Below are 16,201 nucleotides of genomic sequence, written 5' to 3' on the forward strand. Positions count from 1 at the left end.
ATGCAGCCCAAGTCCTCATGCATCAGAGAGAGGAGACATTTGCCCAAGGTCACCCCGCTGGTCGGCCACCTCTAACCATTCCCCATGTCCCTGGGTCTACCTTAGAATCTCAGCTTCACCCCATCCATCTGGGAGCTGTGACACTTACGAAATAAGAGGTCCAACTGGTCCTTGGGTAAGAGGCTCTTCCTGGTTACCCTGGCCTGGTTAGTCCTTCTGGTAAAAATGCAGAGGGTCCAGAAGTGACAGGCTCAGCAGCACTTCCCTGACTGCAGCTTAGGAGGGATGGGAGCTGGAAGGCAGCAGGACAGAGGCGGAGTCTTCCTGCCTGAGGCTAAGGACAGCCAACAGGTGAGAGAAGAGGCTAGAAAGATTGGTGGATAAAGACTGGTGTGGGAGGAGGGCATGTCCCCTGGGATTGAGGAGCCCCTTGGGCTGAGGGGGCTGGATGAGGAGGAGGAAAGAGCCATTTACCTTCTGCTCTCCTCCTCTCTGGTGTCATCAGAACACTAAGTTCCAGTCTCCTTGCCAGAAATCCCCCGGTTCTTAGGCTTCCTTTGATGTCTTCTCTGGTTCACAGGCCCTGCTCCCGTGGAAAGGTGATAAGGAAAGCACTGTCATGTTTCTGAGAAACAAGGTGATGCTTATTCCTGACCCTCAGAGAACAGCGGGTCTCCCACTCTCTCATCCCACTCCTGGGGGCCCCGGGGCCACATATACAAGGGAGCCTCCCTGCCGCCTGAGTGCTGGGCTAAGAACCAAAGACCATTCTGTGGACCCCTCACCATCTCCGTCACCGACTGCACTCCAGTGGTGATCACGCTGACCTTGTAACCTCAGGCCCTTTAGCATCAGGGCACTCCTGGAAACTTATGAGTGCTGACCCGGAAGGCTCAAACTTGTCAGGTGGAAGTAGACAGCGTCGCCTGGGCTGGAGGCGGTGTGGGCCGGTGCCCAGTAGATCAGATTCTTGCTGTTTAAAAAAAAAAAAAAAAGGGCCAGGCTACTAAATGGTTTTCATCAACCCCTGCCCCTTCACAGTCCTGGACTTCCACGGGCTTCTCGGCCTTGCCTCCAGCACCTGTTGTCCAGGTTGTGTCTTAGGACAGCTTACCATTCTCTCCCTGGAGAGCAGGAAAGGGGAGTCAGAACAGAACCCTGAGTGTTCCAAAGCTGGTGTGTGATTCACAAGGGGTAGGGGGCATGGGGAGATCCACGGGTGTTCCTCATTCACAGCCCCCCTTAACCTTGCTCTTTGTTTTTTCTTTTAAGAAATTTTCTTTTTATTTATTTATTTATGGCTGTGCTGGGTCTTCATTGCTGTGCACAGGCTTTCCCTACTTGCAAAGAGCAGGGGTTACTCTCTGGTCATGACGCACAGGCTTCTCTTTGCAGTGGCTTCTCTCGTTGCAGAGCGTGGGCATACAGGCTTCAGTAGTTGCGAGACTTAGTTGCCCCAAGCCATGTGGAATCTTCCTGTGCCAGGGACCAAACCGGTCACTCCTGCATTGGCAGAGGATTCTTATTCACCGCGCCACCAGCAAAGTCCAAACTTGCTCTTTCCGACAACACAAGGCAGACTCCAAAACCAAACCCATCCTCCTCCAGCTTGCTTTCCCTCCTGCCTTGTCTGTTTCCTCAGTTACCTCTGCAAGAAATCTGAGAATGATCCTCCACCTTACCCTCTCCCGAATCCCATCCATTTGGAGGCAGTACTACAAGATGGTTAAGAGCAAAGCTTTTGAGCCAAACAGACCAGGAATTGAATCCTGGCTCTGATGCTTCCAGGCTGTGCACCATGGATCTTAGTTCACTAAACCAGTATAAGTTTCAGTTTCTTCATCTGTCAGTGAGGATAATATTCCATACCTCGAAGAAGTATTAGGATTCATGAAGATGTATATCAGGAGCTCTTAGCTCAGGGCCTGGCACTGGTATGAGCTCGAGTCCATCAGTCACGCAGCCCTGACAATCTCTTAACTAAAATTTTCCTCGAACCTGTCTCTTCCATTCCTATTCCTTCTCCTGCTCAGGATCTCCTTCTCTTGGACACGACACACTCTCCAACCACAAGAGGACTCTCCATCTCATAGGGCAGAAGACCTCCGTGACGTGGCCCCCACCATGTCTCCAACTGAATCTCCATCCCTGCCTGCTTCCACCACATCTTGTTCATCTTATCTCCTCTACCTAGAATGCTGCTCTCTCCTCCCACTCTCACCCCCACCCTCAGTTCTTCTGAACCAGTTCATGTGGAGATCAACCCAGAGGTCATGTTTAAGAAGCCTCTGTTTGGAGCATCTCCTTAGGGAAGTGTGCACAGCTAGGCAGGTGAGGGGAAAGCCCACACAGGCAGGTGGTTCATCTGTATCCTTCAGGCTGGTCTATCAGCCAACACCCTGTGGGAGCCCATGCAGGGTGGTGCCAGAGCCTGGCTGACTCAAGTCTTTGTTTTGAGGAAGCTAGCATTATGTGGCCCCAGTCTCAGAGCATGCCATCTCTTCCTTATTTGCTCAAGGCTGCAACTTCCCTTGGAAGAGAAAGGGGCTTTTTGTGCCTCTTTGTCTTCCACTTCCTTCATTTGCTACTCCCCCTTCATCACTGACCTCCACTTGCACAATTACAGAAATGGAACAACACATCATAAAAAGTTTAGGATATGATCTCAGGTTAACCTACTGAGCTTCTGTTTCCTCTTCTGGAGAACGGGATTGATGCCTTCCTTTCCTCATGAGGCTGTGAGAATAAAATGAGACAGTTAGTATGGAAATGCCTTTTAGTCATTCAGTTCAGTTCAGTTCAGTTGCTCAGTTATGTCCGACTCTTTGTGACCCCATGAATCACAGCACGCCAGGCCTCCCTGTCCATCACTAACTCCTGGAGTTCACTCAGACTCACGTCCATCGAGTCAGTGATGCCATCCAGCCATCTCATCCTCTGTCGTCCCCTTCTCCTCCTGCCCCCAATCCCTCCCAGCATCAGAGTCTTTTCCAATGAGTCAACTCTTCGCATGAGGTGGCCAAAGTACTGGAGTTTCAGCTTTAGCATCAGTCCTTCCAAAGAACACCCAGGACTGATCTTCAGAATGGACTGGTTGGATCTCCTTGCAGTCCAAGGGACTCTCAAGAGTCTTCTCCAACACCACAGTTTAAAAGCATCAATTCTTTGGCACTCAGCTTTCTTCACAGTCCAACTCTCACATCCATACATGACTACTGGAAAAACCATAGCCTTGACTAGACGGACCTTTGTTGGCAAAGTAATGTCTCTGCTTTTCAATACGCTATCTAGTTGGTCATAACTTTCCTTCCAAGGAGTAAGCGTCTTTTAGTCACTAAACAATATATAATTGGATATCTAGTTATGGTCCTATACCAACTTACTTTTTATTCCCAACTCACTCAACATTGGCAAGTCTTATATTCCCCAAATGAGCCAAGTGACCTCCCTACATCCCCACTGCCAATCTAGAGCCCTCTGTAATGCCTGACTTAAATTCATCTTCACCAAGCTTTCTATTAATCATGCCCCATGCTAATTGCTTGAAAATATTTTAAAATTGTTAAATACTACCTGAAAAGCACTACAACAAATATTGGGGGAAATAGAAAAGTAAATGAGACAGTTCCAGTCCAGATTAAATTTACAATTCAGTAGGAACAACACACGGATAAACATATGTTACAAAGTCATGATCATGGAACCGGAAAAAAGTGCTGAGTGTATGATTGGCCTTTGAGTTTCAATCTTCAATCCTTGTGGTTTGGTCTTTAAAATCCCATCCTGATCCATAGTATTGCTTCATCCATTCTGACATCCTTGTGATGGTTTCATCTGCACCTGAGGCCTGAGATTTGTTAAATTGTTACCCGGTTATACTGGACTTTACTTATACAACAATCATCCTAGAGATGAAGAAACTAACTTTTAGAGAGGGACAGCAGCTTGCTTGAGGCCACCTGTCTAATTCAGTGGTTCTCAAGGGGGAGCAGTTAATCATGTCTGGAGACTTTTTTGGTTGTCACAACTGGGAGGTGCTACTGGCATCTAATGGGTAGAGGCCAGAGATGCTGCTCAACGTCTTCCATTGCACAAGGACAGCTCCCACAACAAAGACGAACCCAGACCAAAGTGTAGCTTGTGCTGAGGTTGAAAACTTCTGGTCTAATGACAGAATCAGATTCCCTAACAAGAGCAAACTTACTTATACCTTACATATTGAAAAGGATTGGTAAATATCTAAGACTTAGAGATTTTTTGTTTGTTTGACTTTGCTTGTGATGGTGCTGGTTCTTCTGCCAGCCAAAGGAGTACTGACCATTCATCACTGGAGCACGCTTTTGTTATTTTTCCCCTGAAACTGACTCTCTGCACACAGCCATGTACACATTCTCTCCCTCCTCCCCTTCCCAATGGTAGGATTCTAGAACCACTGGCTAGACTGACAAGTGCAAAGATGATTCCCTATGATCAAGGGGGAGCCCTAAGTGAGCTCACTACAATCTTGGTGGCTTTACCTTTGCCCTTTCCAAATCAAATGGTTCCAATAGCAAACTGTCCTGGGTTGTCCTTGAACTCAAAGGATTGTTTCAGCCACTTCAACCTCCTTGTCATAATTTGACCTTCACCCCAGGGTTAGAGTTCAGCAGCTGCACTGTCAGTTCCTCAACTGGGACTGGGATCATTCAGGTGATACCACCTGGGAATGGGATCACCCAAGGCCAGGACAAATGCCTTCTAACATTGAATTTGAATCCTTTAGGGTCACTAACTGTGCTCTATCCTGTGGGAATAGTCTAACAGATGGTCCGTGTCTTCTGGGAATTGACAGTCAAAACTGGAGGAAAACAAATGTATATGAAGAAATAACCAATGATTCAAGGCAGAAAATTATACATTTTGAAGACAGTAAATGTAGGAATTTAAAGATGAGAGAGATCCCTCTGAATTAGGAAGGCCAAAGAAAGCTTTTTGGAGGGAAATTGAAACCTTTGGATGGATCTCAAGGAACAATTAGGTGGAGATAAAGAGAGTTATGAGCCTACTGTATAGCACATGGAACCCTGCTCAATGTTATGTAGACACCTGGATGCAAGGGGAGTTTGGGAGAGAATGGATATAAGTATATGTATGTCTGAGTCCCTTTGCTGTTCACCTGAAAGTATCACAATATTGTTAATTGGTTATATTCCAATACAAAATAAAAATTTTAAAAATATAAATAGCATGTATAACATATATTTTAGAAAATGTATGAATTTTTGCCCAAAAAATTTGTGACATTTTGATTCCACTTGTTTGACTTAGTATGAATAGAATACTAAATTTCTAATTAAAAGAAATAGATATGCATCAAGCAACAAAGTTTTACTGTATAGCACAGGGAACTATAGTCAGTATCTTGTAATAACCTATAATGGAAAATAATCTGAAAATAATGTATGTGTATATGTATAACTGAATCACCTTCCTGTGTACCTGAAACACTGTAAGTCAACTGTACTTCAATAAAATATACTGAAGGAGGAAGAAAAGCGAGATAGTTGCAGCCTCAAAGCTTGAAAAAAAAAAAAAGAGGGGGTGGGGAAAATTATGAAAGGCATGTTTGAGGAAAGAAAAAAAACCATCCTGGCTGAGACTGAGGCACTCAGTGGGAGAAAAGTCAGAGACAAAGTTAGAAAGGTAGGTTTGCCAGATTGTGGCAGACCTTGAGTATCAAGCTAAGGAATTTCTAACTTACTCCATAGACAAATGGGGAACAGGCAATGGCTTACGGGACAGAGTGACCTGGTGAGGCCTCTCAAGCCCACACCAGGTTCCCCACCCCTACATCCTGGCTGGTCTAAAGGCACTGGTCTAGGAGCCAAGGATTCCAAACTTCCGTCACTGCTGCCTCCTACAGATCCCAGCTGTTCCAAAAGAGGTCATGAGAATTCAAAGACCCAAAGTGAATCCCACATCTGACCCCAACTTGCTATTTGTTTCACTTTTTCCTCGTCTGCAAAAATGAGTCCATTACCTTTATATATCCTAGGAGCGACACAGAATAACAGAACTTGGATCTGCTCCTGCTTGGAGGGAAAGGCTCATGGACTTTCCATGGGTCTCCAGAGGCTGTGTAGAACTCCAGAAGAGAGAGAGCCTGGGCTCTGAAGGGTGGGCACCAATCCAAGTTCGGCCTCCTCTCTCCCAGCCCCCTTCAACCCCTCCCAGCGAGGGCTAGAGGAAGTAGCAGCTGTCGTCCTGAGGGGAAGACAGGCAGAGGTCCACCTGACACTGTTGGGATTTTTACAACACCCACCCCAACAACTTTAAACACACACACACATGCACCATGCACCACACACATGCACAGCAGTGGCCCAGGGAAAGGTTAGGCCCAGAGCAGACTGTGACACTGAAGGAGGAGGTGGCTACCTTACAGCCCTGCACAGAGGCTTGCTTCCCTCTCATCTTCTCTCCCACCATTCTGTCTTCTTCTCTCCCCTCTTTAATTTTTCTCTTCTCCCTTCTGCCAGCCTTCCCGACCAGTCCTTGGCCTGATGCCTGACTCCTTTTGTTCTCCCTAACCTTATTCCCCTTCCTCCATCCTTTCTCGCCCTGTGAATGCAGTGAAGGAAACATGGCAAAGTTATCCTACCGAGTGCAAAGTGAAGCAGATCTTGGAAACTGTATGGTTTCAGTGAATAAATAAATGAAATCACCTGGCTTATCCAAATAACGGAGGCAAAGTAAGGGTTTCAGCCTGAACTGTGTAAACAGTTTTCACAGTGCAAATCTAAACGTTGACTCCCTCTTCCCTTTGACCTGAGACAGCGTGGTTGTGTTTACTTTCACAGAGCACTAAGGTAGACTTTTTTTAGAACCCCACACGATGAAGTCGAAGAGCAAACTAGATAATTATGTTAACAGGAAAACACAAGAGCAGAGGGCAAGCTGTGGTTTGGAATCATCTCACTCTAGAATAATAAGAAGTGAGGAGGAGTCCGGCAGGCGAGGAATCCAAATGAGCTCTTGGCCTTTCCACCCCCTCTCTAACCCCAGCCTCCGGTCCAGGGCAGGACTGGCCTGGGCTGATCTGCATTCTGTCCACATTCTGCTTTAACCCTTGGATTCCTACAGCAGCAGAGGCATAATTCTCTACCCAGAAGTCCAAACTACAAAGAATCAGGCACCTGAACAAAGCAGTGAATGCTGTTACCACCGCCAAGGCCTCACCAAGGGGGAGCCAGGGGAGTCAGAGGCCTGTTAACCTGCTCCTGGTTCTCTGCTGCCATCTAGTGGTGTTTCTCACTCCAACACCATTGTTTCTTCCAAAGATTCTCCATTCTGACCCACAGCTGTGTTCTCGAGCTACTAAAATGACGTCCCCAACCTCAAAACAAACACCCCACCTCCCTGACTCAAAATCCTAACTTCTGGACCAGAACACAGACTGTATGGCTCAGGTTTGTACGACCTGGATGGTTCGTGTGGCTTCTCTGCAGCCACATACACACAACAGCCAGGGAATCTTTAAACAGATAGATCTTCTACTCCTCTGGGTTTTTGTTGTTTTTTTTTTTAACTACGCAGCTTGCAGGATCTGCTTCCTGACCAGGGATTGAACTCAGGCCATGGCAATGAAAGTCTGGACTCCTAGCCACTATGCCACCTGGAAACTCTCTTTATTCCTCTGCTTAGCAAAACTTGTGTGTGCATGCTCAGTTGCTCAGCCATGTTCGACTCTTTGCAACCCCATGGACTGTAATCTGCCAGGTTCTTCTGTTCATGGAAACTTCCAAGCAAGAATACTGGAGCAGGTTGCTATTTCCTATTCTAGGGGATCTTCCCAGCCCAGGAATCAAATCTGTGCTTCCTGTGTTTCCTGCATTGGCAGGCGACTCTTTACCACTGAGCCACCACAGTCCTTTCTTTTTTTTCTTTTTTCAGCCCTCCACCACAGTCCTTCTAATGGTCTCTGAGGCTTCCGTGATCTGGCCTCTGGACCGCTCTGACCCTATCACTCACCCGCTCCAGCCACACTGGACTCTTTACTGTTCCTCCAACCCCTCACCCACCCATCTGCTATAGGGCCTCTGCAGTGCTGTCCCCTCTGCTTTTTCATACTGGAGAGGGGACAATATCACTATGAACAAGGCTAGTGGAGGTGGTGGAATTCCAGTTGAGCTATTTCAAATCCTAAAAGATAATGCTATTAAAGGGCTGCGCTCAATATGCCAGCAAATTTGGAAAACTCAGCAGTGGCCACAGGACTGGAAAAGGTCAGTTTTCATTCCAATGCCAAAGAAAGGCAATGCCAAAGAATGTTCAAACTACCACACCATTGTACTCATCTTACATGCTAGCAAAGTAATGCTCAGAATTCTCCAAGCCAGGCTTCAACAGTACGTGAACCATGAACTTCCAGTTGTTAAAGCTGGTTTTAGAAAAGGCAGAGAAAACCAGAGATCATATTGCCAACATCCGCTGGATCATTGAAAAAGCAAGAGAGTTCCAGAAAAACATTTACTTCTGCTTTATTGATTACACCAAAGCCTTTGACTGTGTGGATCACAACAAGCTGTGGAAAATTCTACAGAGATGGGAATACCAGACCACCTGACCTGCCTCCTGAGAAATCTGTATTCACGTCAAGAAGCAACAGTTAGAACTGGACATGGAATAACAGACTGGTTCCAAACAGGAAAAGGAGTACGTCAAGGCTGTATATTGTCACCCTGCTTATTTAACTTATATGCAGAGTACATCATGAGAAACGCTGGTTGGAATCAAGATTGCTGGGAGAAATATCAGTAACCTCAGATATGCAGATAACACCATCCTTATGGCAGAAAGTGAAGAGGAACTAAAGAGCCTCTTGGTGAAAGTGAAAGAGGAGAGTGAAAAAGTTGGCTTAAAACTCAACATTCAAAAAACTAAGATCATGGCATCCAGTCTTATCACTTCATGGCAAATAGATGGAGAAACAGTGGAAACAGTGACAGACTTTATTTTCTTGGGCTCCAAAATTGCTGCAGCTGGTGACTGCAGCCATGAAATTAAAAGACGCTTGCTCCTTGGGAGAAAAGCTATGACCAACCTAGACAGCATATTAAAAAGCAGAGACATCATTTTGCCAACAAAGGTCCATCTAGTCAAAGCTATGGTTTTTCCAGTAGTCATGTATGGATGTGAGAGTTGGGCTATAAAGAAAGCTGAGCACAGAAGGATTGATGTTTTTGAACTGTGGTGTTGGAGAAGACTCTTGAGAGTCACTTGGACTGCAAGGAAATCCAACCAGTTAATCCTAAAGGAAATCAGTCCTGAATATTCATTGGAAGGACTGATGCTGAAGCTGAAACTCCAATACTTTGGCCACCTGATGCAAAGAACTGACTCATGGGGAAAGATCCTGATGCTGGGAAAAATTGAAGGCAGGAGAAGGGGACGACAGAGGATAAGATGGTTGGATGGCATCACCAACTCAATGGTCATGGGTTTCAGCAATGGACAGGGAAGCCTGGCCTGCTGTAGTCCATGGGATCGCAAAGAGTTGGACACGACTGAGTGACTGAATTGAACTGAATCCCTCAGCTTGGAGCCTTCTTCCCCAAACAAGCATAAGTTCACTTTCTCACCTTCAAGTGTTTTTCCAGTCACCTACTTCAATGACACTGTTTAAAAATCACTGCCTACCAATCTCCATTTGTTCTTTTTTCCTTAGCAATGATCACTTTGAGCAAAATATGTATTTTTTAACTGTCTTTCCTCCAATGTAATGTAAAGATTCTCTTCCCCAGTGAAACGTAAGCATTCCAAAGGTAGGGACTTTGACTCTTTTATTCACTGGTATATCCCAAGCTCCTTGGCCCATAGTAGATGCTCAATAAATACTGACTACGTGAACGAACCTGAATCCACTATTCTGAGATCACTTACTGCTTACAAGTAAATCCTGAGAAGAAGAACACTGTTCGTGTCCATTTTCTAGGCCTTCCCATCCACCTGCAGTGATGCTTCTCTGCCTTGGTATCTCGGTTCTTCTGAGTCTCATGTACCAAGCTCATTGGAGCCACAGGAGCAGCATTGACTCCAGCTCTCCGCACAGCTGTAACTGCCACGAGGAACAGGGAACACCAGTGGAGGAAGGTCTAGTTAGCTGTGGAGCAGCATCCCCACCAGCAGCATTCTCAAATTTGGACACTAAGTGCTGAAAATTTTAACAGAGCAGTAAGGGAAAGAGTGAAGGATGAGAGGTGTTGGGCATCATCTCCAGGTAAAGCCAGGTGACCTTGCTTGACCCTGGAACAGGAGGGACCCAGAAGGATGAATCACTGTAGAATGGTTGAGTTGGAATGGTGCTGGGAATAGGGGCTGTGATGATTGGTCCACTTCCCTGTCTCCTCCAAAAGATTAGCAAAAAGTCCTGATGACAGGAAGTCACGCAAAGTAACCACCTAGGCTATTCCATCTATATAGAAAAAAAGCAACCCTTACCACCACAGCCATGGGCTTTTCCCAGAATAAGAATCAGAGGTGTATATAGGAGAGGATAAATGACAGCTCTCATTTGGGGTAGACGCCTGGGTCAAGTGTTTTATCAGAGTCATGACAACCTTGTGGCTAGAGGCCAGATCTACTCTTTGAGTATGCCGATTCAGACTTCCTCATTGCTAAATATGTTTAGGCAGGTGTACTAGCCCTATTTACTACACTTGGAATATGTAAGTGGAAAGGCATGAACCTGATTCATTTCCTGATCCAGGGCTGCTCCCCAGCCCACACCCAAATAAAGGCACCACAGGCCAGGCCAGCTCTTAAGGAGTTCGTGGTGGGAAAGGAGGCCCTCAGACATCTGAAGACCAGCGGACGGAAGCTGTGTTCACTGAGCCAGCGTTGCAACAGGAAGACTCATTGACGAGGTGAGGCCACAGTAGAACGTGGGTGAGGAGAGAAGACAGGGAAGGGATGGGTTCTGGCCAGATAAGAGTACCCTCAGGTGAGTGACAAGGTGGACAAAGGAAGGACTCAATGTGGAGGGATGAGGACACAAAGGAGAGAGAGGAGAGAGATGCTAGGGGCTGGGGGCACAAACTGGGGCTTTGGAGGAGATGGGGATGGAGTCATGGAGGGTACAAAACACAGAGAAAAGGATATAAACAGGGACACAGAAGGATGGATGTGAGGGAGAAGAGACAAAGCAAGGAGTGGGAGACGTGTGGGACAGAATGAATGAAAGAAGATAGGGACACAAGATGAGGGGGACAGAGCCCTAGGATCATGGGAAGGGGTCATAGCAGCTGTGGGGACACCGAGAGGAGAGGAGGTGAAAGATATGGGCAGAGGGAAGAGGAGACAGATGGGGAGGGAGACGGTGATCAGCTGGAAGGAGCAGGTTCAGGAGGGCTAATTTCCACCTCCTGCTCTCCATCCCCAGAGACCCCACTCCTCCCTTCTAACTGTGCCCCCTAAGAGAGATGGCTCCAGCCAGAGCAGGATTCTGCCCTCTGCTGCTGCTCCTGCTGTTGGGGCTGTGGGTGGCCGAGGACGCAGTCAGTGCCAGGCCCGGGAACATGACCCCAGCTCAGTGGTTTGAAACTCAGCACGTGCAGCCCAGTCCTCAAGGCTGCAATGCTGCGATGCGCAAAATCAACAAGTTCTCCAAACACTGCAAAGACCTCAACACCTTCCTGCATGAGTCCTTCTCCAGTGTGGCCACCACTTGTCAGACTCCCAACATAACCTGCAAGAATCATGAGAATAACTGCCACCAAAGCCAGAAGCCTGTATCCCTGACCGAGTGTAAGCTCACCTCAAGGAGATACCCAGACTGCAAGTACAAGGAGAAGAAACAGATCACTTCTTACATCGTGGCCTGTAAGCCTCCCAAGAAAGGGGACTCTGGGAAATTCAAGCTGGTTCCAGTCCACTTGGAAAAAGTCCTTTAGTTTTCCAGCCTTCCTTGTGCTTGAGTTAATTCCCTCTCCAGGCCTCTGGACCACTCCTCCACCCAGAAGTTTCTCTTCTGACATCTCTTGGGACCCTTCCTGGCTCAAGCTCCTCTGAAAAGATAGGGGCCTGGAGGGTTGAGGTGATACCTTAGCAAGCTAAGCTCTAGAAGAGGTGGTGATCTCTCTACTTTTTATTGCTGTTTTTTCAGAAGTTTATCTGCAAAAAGTTTAGGGGTTTGGGTTCCTTGGTCTGTGCCTCATACATCTCTCCCGTGCCCCATCTTCTTATGGCAGCATGGCACGAGGAAGAAAGGACTGGAAAGAGAGTGTATGGGATTTAGGAAAGAGTTACTCCTGTTCCTAAACTGGGCCTCTTCCCCAGCCCTGATGTGGTAGTGAGGTGGCCTGTGTGCAGGGAGGCGGCCAGAAGGGAAGAGGAGGAGGCTCATCACAATGACATGGCATTTCAGGCTCTTCACGGCGTGTCCACGTGCATCCCTTGTGAGACAGACTTGACAGGGATTACTTCCTTCTTTAGGGATGAGGAAATTGAGGTTTCAGATGGCTTTATTAATTAAAGAGCTTGTCAGGGTGGTTAGTAGCAGCATTTGGACTTGAAACTGGGTCTCCTGACTCTGCATGCAGTGCACTTTCTATTTAATCACTGGGCCAGAAATGGAGACCTCTGCAGGGACCAGAGGGCCACTGGGTGAGAGTTCACCTGTGAGGCAATGTCGGAGAGCTCTGAAGAGCCAGTTACACCATGTTGGCTGCAATAAAGGTCATTACCTCTCTAGCCAAGGGACTGTTGATGAGGTGTTCCAAGGATTGTAATCCTCTCTCTTCTCTCCACCCCACCCCTACCCCGCCTCTCTGCCCTCCCCCTTCTCCAGCCCACTACTCTTTCGTCCTGGGCCCTGGGCCTGGCTCTGGCTGGCTTGATCGCTTAGCCCTGAAGGCACAGTGTCAGGGGAGTGTCCCAGCTTCATCCCGCTGTTCCAGGATCACATTTCCCTTGACCTCAAGGGACTTCCGTGGCCCAGTGCCTGCTTGTCACAAACAAGCTAGTGGGAGCTGCCAGAGCTTCCTTCCTCCTGATAATGATCTCTCCTGCCTTGGTGCTTCCCTGGCTCTCTGCTCTGGCTGTCCGCCCAGGCCAGAGGGGTTGAGATGTGGAAATGCCGCCTCCCTGTCCCCAAAGGGCTGCAGACACCAGTTCTCCCTTCCTGGTGAGCAGAACTGGAGAAACTATGGGTTTCCATCGGCTCAGTCCTCATAGCCTCCCACTCATAGCCCCCACCCAGCATTGCCTGCAGCCCTGACCATCACCAACCCCTTCTCTCTCCCTTAATCTCAGTCCCAAACTTCACTATGCCCATGCCTACCCTAGCTGAGCACCTAAAGACTACCTTGTTAGACCTTCCCTTCCCAGCTGCGGAGTCTACCACCTACCTGTCTCTCCCCAACACTCCAGTGTTCCTTTATGCCTTCCCAGAGTCAGGTAAGCTTTGGAGCCAGATACAATTGGGTATAAATCTTGGCTCAGTTCTTTGTGACTACATGTCCTCAAGAAAACCCACACCCCTTTGCAACTACATTTCCATATATATTGGAGTAATACCGCCTACCCAATAGGATTTCAGAAAGACTTAGAAATGACACTTTTGAAGCATCAGTCAACCCCAGGTACTGTTAGGCAGTCAATAATAATAGCTACTAGCAGGGAGTAGTAGCAGTAACCCTATTATATTCACCTTTGGTAGATAGACTGGGTGGTTTGAGATGGTGAGGGAAGGGATGACAAAAAGAATGGGGAGCAAAACATTGAACACTTCAAGCCAAGTGTGGGGCCAATACATTGATGAGCCTTAAAAGTAGAGGGGCAATAAGTCTACTTTATAGCCAAATGACTGAATGTAAAGTCTACATATCTATGGTCACTGTGCTACACATTCATCACTCTAAATAGATGATTTTCAACTGAGGCATATGGATAATCAAGACTGACGGGTAGCTGATCTTTTTCTTTTCACTTTTTTCTTTTTTAACAACTCTTTTTATACTCTTTATTGATGACTTTTCTTATGGATATTATGGTTTTGGAAGACATCCTCCTCACAAACTTCTTAAGTGGCTAAAATTAATGTAGTCTCTCAAAATAAAAAGAATTTCCAAATATAATTTTTTTCTTGAAGGACTCATAATCTCAATAGTAGCTAAAAATTAAACATAATTTTAAAGCAATCTATGATGATAGTGGTCAGAATAGTGCTAGCCTTAGGGAGTACTAACTGGGAAGGTGTGGGAAGTAAGCTGGAAATGTTTGATTCCTGCTCTGGATATGCTTGCTTTGTGAAAATTTACTGAGTTGCACACTTATGATGTGTGTACTTTACTGCATGGAAATTATACCTCAATTTTAAAATCTTCCAAAAAAGTACAGTTTTTAAAGATTAGTTTATTTAACATGAGAAATGCTAATATATCAATTCACAATTATTATAATAAAATCACAGAATCATGATCTAATCCATTTCTATTGTCCCACTTTGTACTATTTGTTAAATTAAATAGTAGTTGTACTATTTACCCACATCTGGGTATGGCATAAGCTCTCTTGGAGGAGGTCATCACTGACCCCATAGAGCCACCAGAACTTACACAGGACTGGAGAAACAGACTCTTGGAGGGCACAAACAAAATTCTGTGTGCACCAGGACCCAGGAGAAAGGAGAAGTAAACCCACAAGAGACTGACTCAGATTTGCCTGTGAATGTCCAGGAGTCTCCGGCAGCAGTGTGGGTCGGCCATGGCTGCTGCAGGGTCAGGGGCACTGAGTGTGGCAGTGCATGCACAGGACCTTTGAAGGAGGTTGCCATCATCCCCAGGTCAGTAGGTGCCCAACATGCTACTGGAGAAGAGTGGAGAAATAACTCCAGAAAGAATGAAGAGACAGAGCCAAAGCAAAAACAACGCCCAGATGTGGATGTGACTGGTGATGGAAGTAAAGTCCAATGCTGTAAAGAGCAATCCTGCATAGGAACCTGGAATGTTAGGTCCATGAATCAAGGCAAATGGAAGTGGTCAAACAGGATGGCAAGAGTGAACATCAACATTTTAGGAATCAGTGAACTAAAATGGACAGGAATGGGCAAATTTAACTCAGATGACCATTATATCTACTACTGTGGGCAAGAATCCCTTAGAAGAAATGGAGTAGCCCTCATAGTCAACAAAAGAGTCCAAAATGCAGTACTTGGGTGCAATCTCAAAAATGACAGAATGATCTCTGTTCATTTCCAAGGCAAACCATTCAATATCACAGTAATCCAAGTCTATGCCCCAACCAGTAACACTGAAGAAGCTGAAGTTAAACGGTTCTATGAAGACCTACAAGACCTTCTAGAACTAACACCCTTTTCATTAAAGGGGACTGGAATGCAAAAGTAGGAAGTCAAGAGTTACTTGGAGTAACAGGCAAGTTTGGTCTTGGAGTACAAAATGAAGCAGGGCAAAGGCTGACAGAGTTTTGCCAAGATAATGCACTTGGTCATAGTAAATACCCTCTTCCAACAACACAAGAGAAGACTCTACACGTGGACATCACCAGGTAGTCAATACCAAAATCAGATTGATTCTATTCTTTGCAGCCAAAGATGGCTAGAAGCTCTATACAGTCAGCAAAAACAAGACAGGGAGCTGACTGTGGCTCAGATCATGAACTCCTTATTGCCAAATTCAGACTGAAATTGAAGAAAGTAGGGAAAACCACTAGACCATTCATGTATGACCTAAATCAAATCCCTTACAATTATACAGTGGAAGTGACAAATAGACTCAAGGGATTAGATCTGAGAGAGTGCCTGAAGAACTATGGATGGAGGTTCATGACACTGTACAGGAAGCAGTGATCAAGACCATCCCCAAGAAAAAGAAATGCAAAAAGGCAAAATAGTTGTCTGAGGAAGCCTTCAAATAGCTGAGAATAGAAGATAAGCAAAAGGGAAAGGAGAAAAGGAAAGATATACCCATTTGAATGCAGAGTTCCAAAGAATAGCAAGGAGAGATAAGAAAGCCTTCCTCAAAGATCAATGCAAAGAAATAGAGAAAAATAGAATAGGAAAGACTAGAGATAGCTTCAAGAAAATTAGAGATACAAAAGGAACATTTCATGCAAAGACGGGCACAATAAAGGACAGAAATGGTATACACCTAACAGAAGCAGAAGATATTAAGAAGAGGTGGTAAGAATACACAGAACTGTACAA

The 16,201-nt window shown here is 46.1% G+C and overlaps 2 protein-coding genes across 11 annotated transcripts in view; one reads left to right on the forward strand and one right to left on the reverse strand.

Annotated features, from left to right (window-relative positions):
• Positions 1 to 16,201, reverse strand: part of RNASE13 (ribonuclease A family member 13 (inactive)) — a 49,336-nt gene that overhangs the window by 1,349 nt on the left and 31,786 nt on the right. For 5 of the 10 annotated variants that reach the window (XR_011465719.1, XR_011465716.1, XR_011465717.1 and 2 more), the window contains 4 exons: positions 2,680 to 2,736; positions 786 to 973; positions 475 to 583; positions 198 to 334 (listed from right to left, as the gene is read on the reverse strand). The gene's annotated coding sequence lies outside the window, so the exon portion shown is untranslated. Of the gene's footprint in view, positions 1 to 148; positions 365 to 474; positions 584 to 785; positions 974 to 2,679; positions 2,737 to 16,201 lie in introns of those variants that run through there. The other 5 variants (XR_011465715.1, XR_011465714.1, XR_011465718.1 and 2 more) reach the window with 4 other exon arrangements.
• LOC102282753 (ribonuclease 7) lies at positions 8,144 to 14,596 on the forward strand. The gene is made up of 2 exons (XM_070378309.1): positions 8,144 to 10,904; positions 11,420 to 14,596. The coding sequence occupies exon 2, from the start codon at positions 11,460 to 11,462 to the stop codon at positions 11,928 to 11,930; it is 471 nt and encodes a 156-aa protein (XP_070234410.1). The 5' UTR covers positions 8,144 to 10,904; positions 11,420 to 11,459; the 3' UTR covers positions 11,931 to 14,596.

Source organism: Bos mutus, chromosome 10 (genome assembly GCF_027580195.1).
Source record: "Bos mutus isolate GX-2022 chromosome 10, NWIPB_WYAK_1.1, whole genome shotgun sequence".
Lineage (NCBI taxonomy): Eukaryota > Metazoa > Chordata > Mammalia > Artiodactyla > Bovidae > Bos > Bos mutus.

What these genes read in the sequence shown, in the direction of transcription:
- LOC102282753 (XM_070378309.1), top strand. Translation starts at nt 11,460, where the DNA reads ATGGCTCCAGCCAGAGCAGGATTCTGCCCTCTGCTGCTGCTCCTGCTG.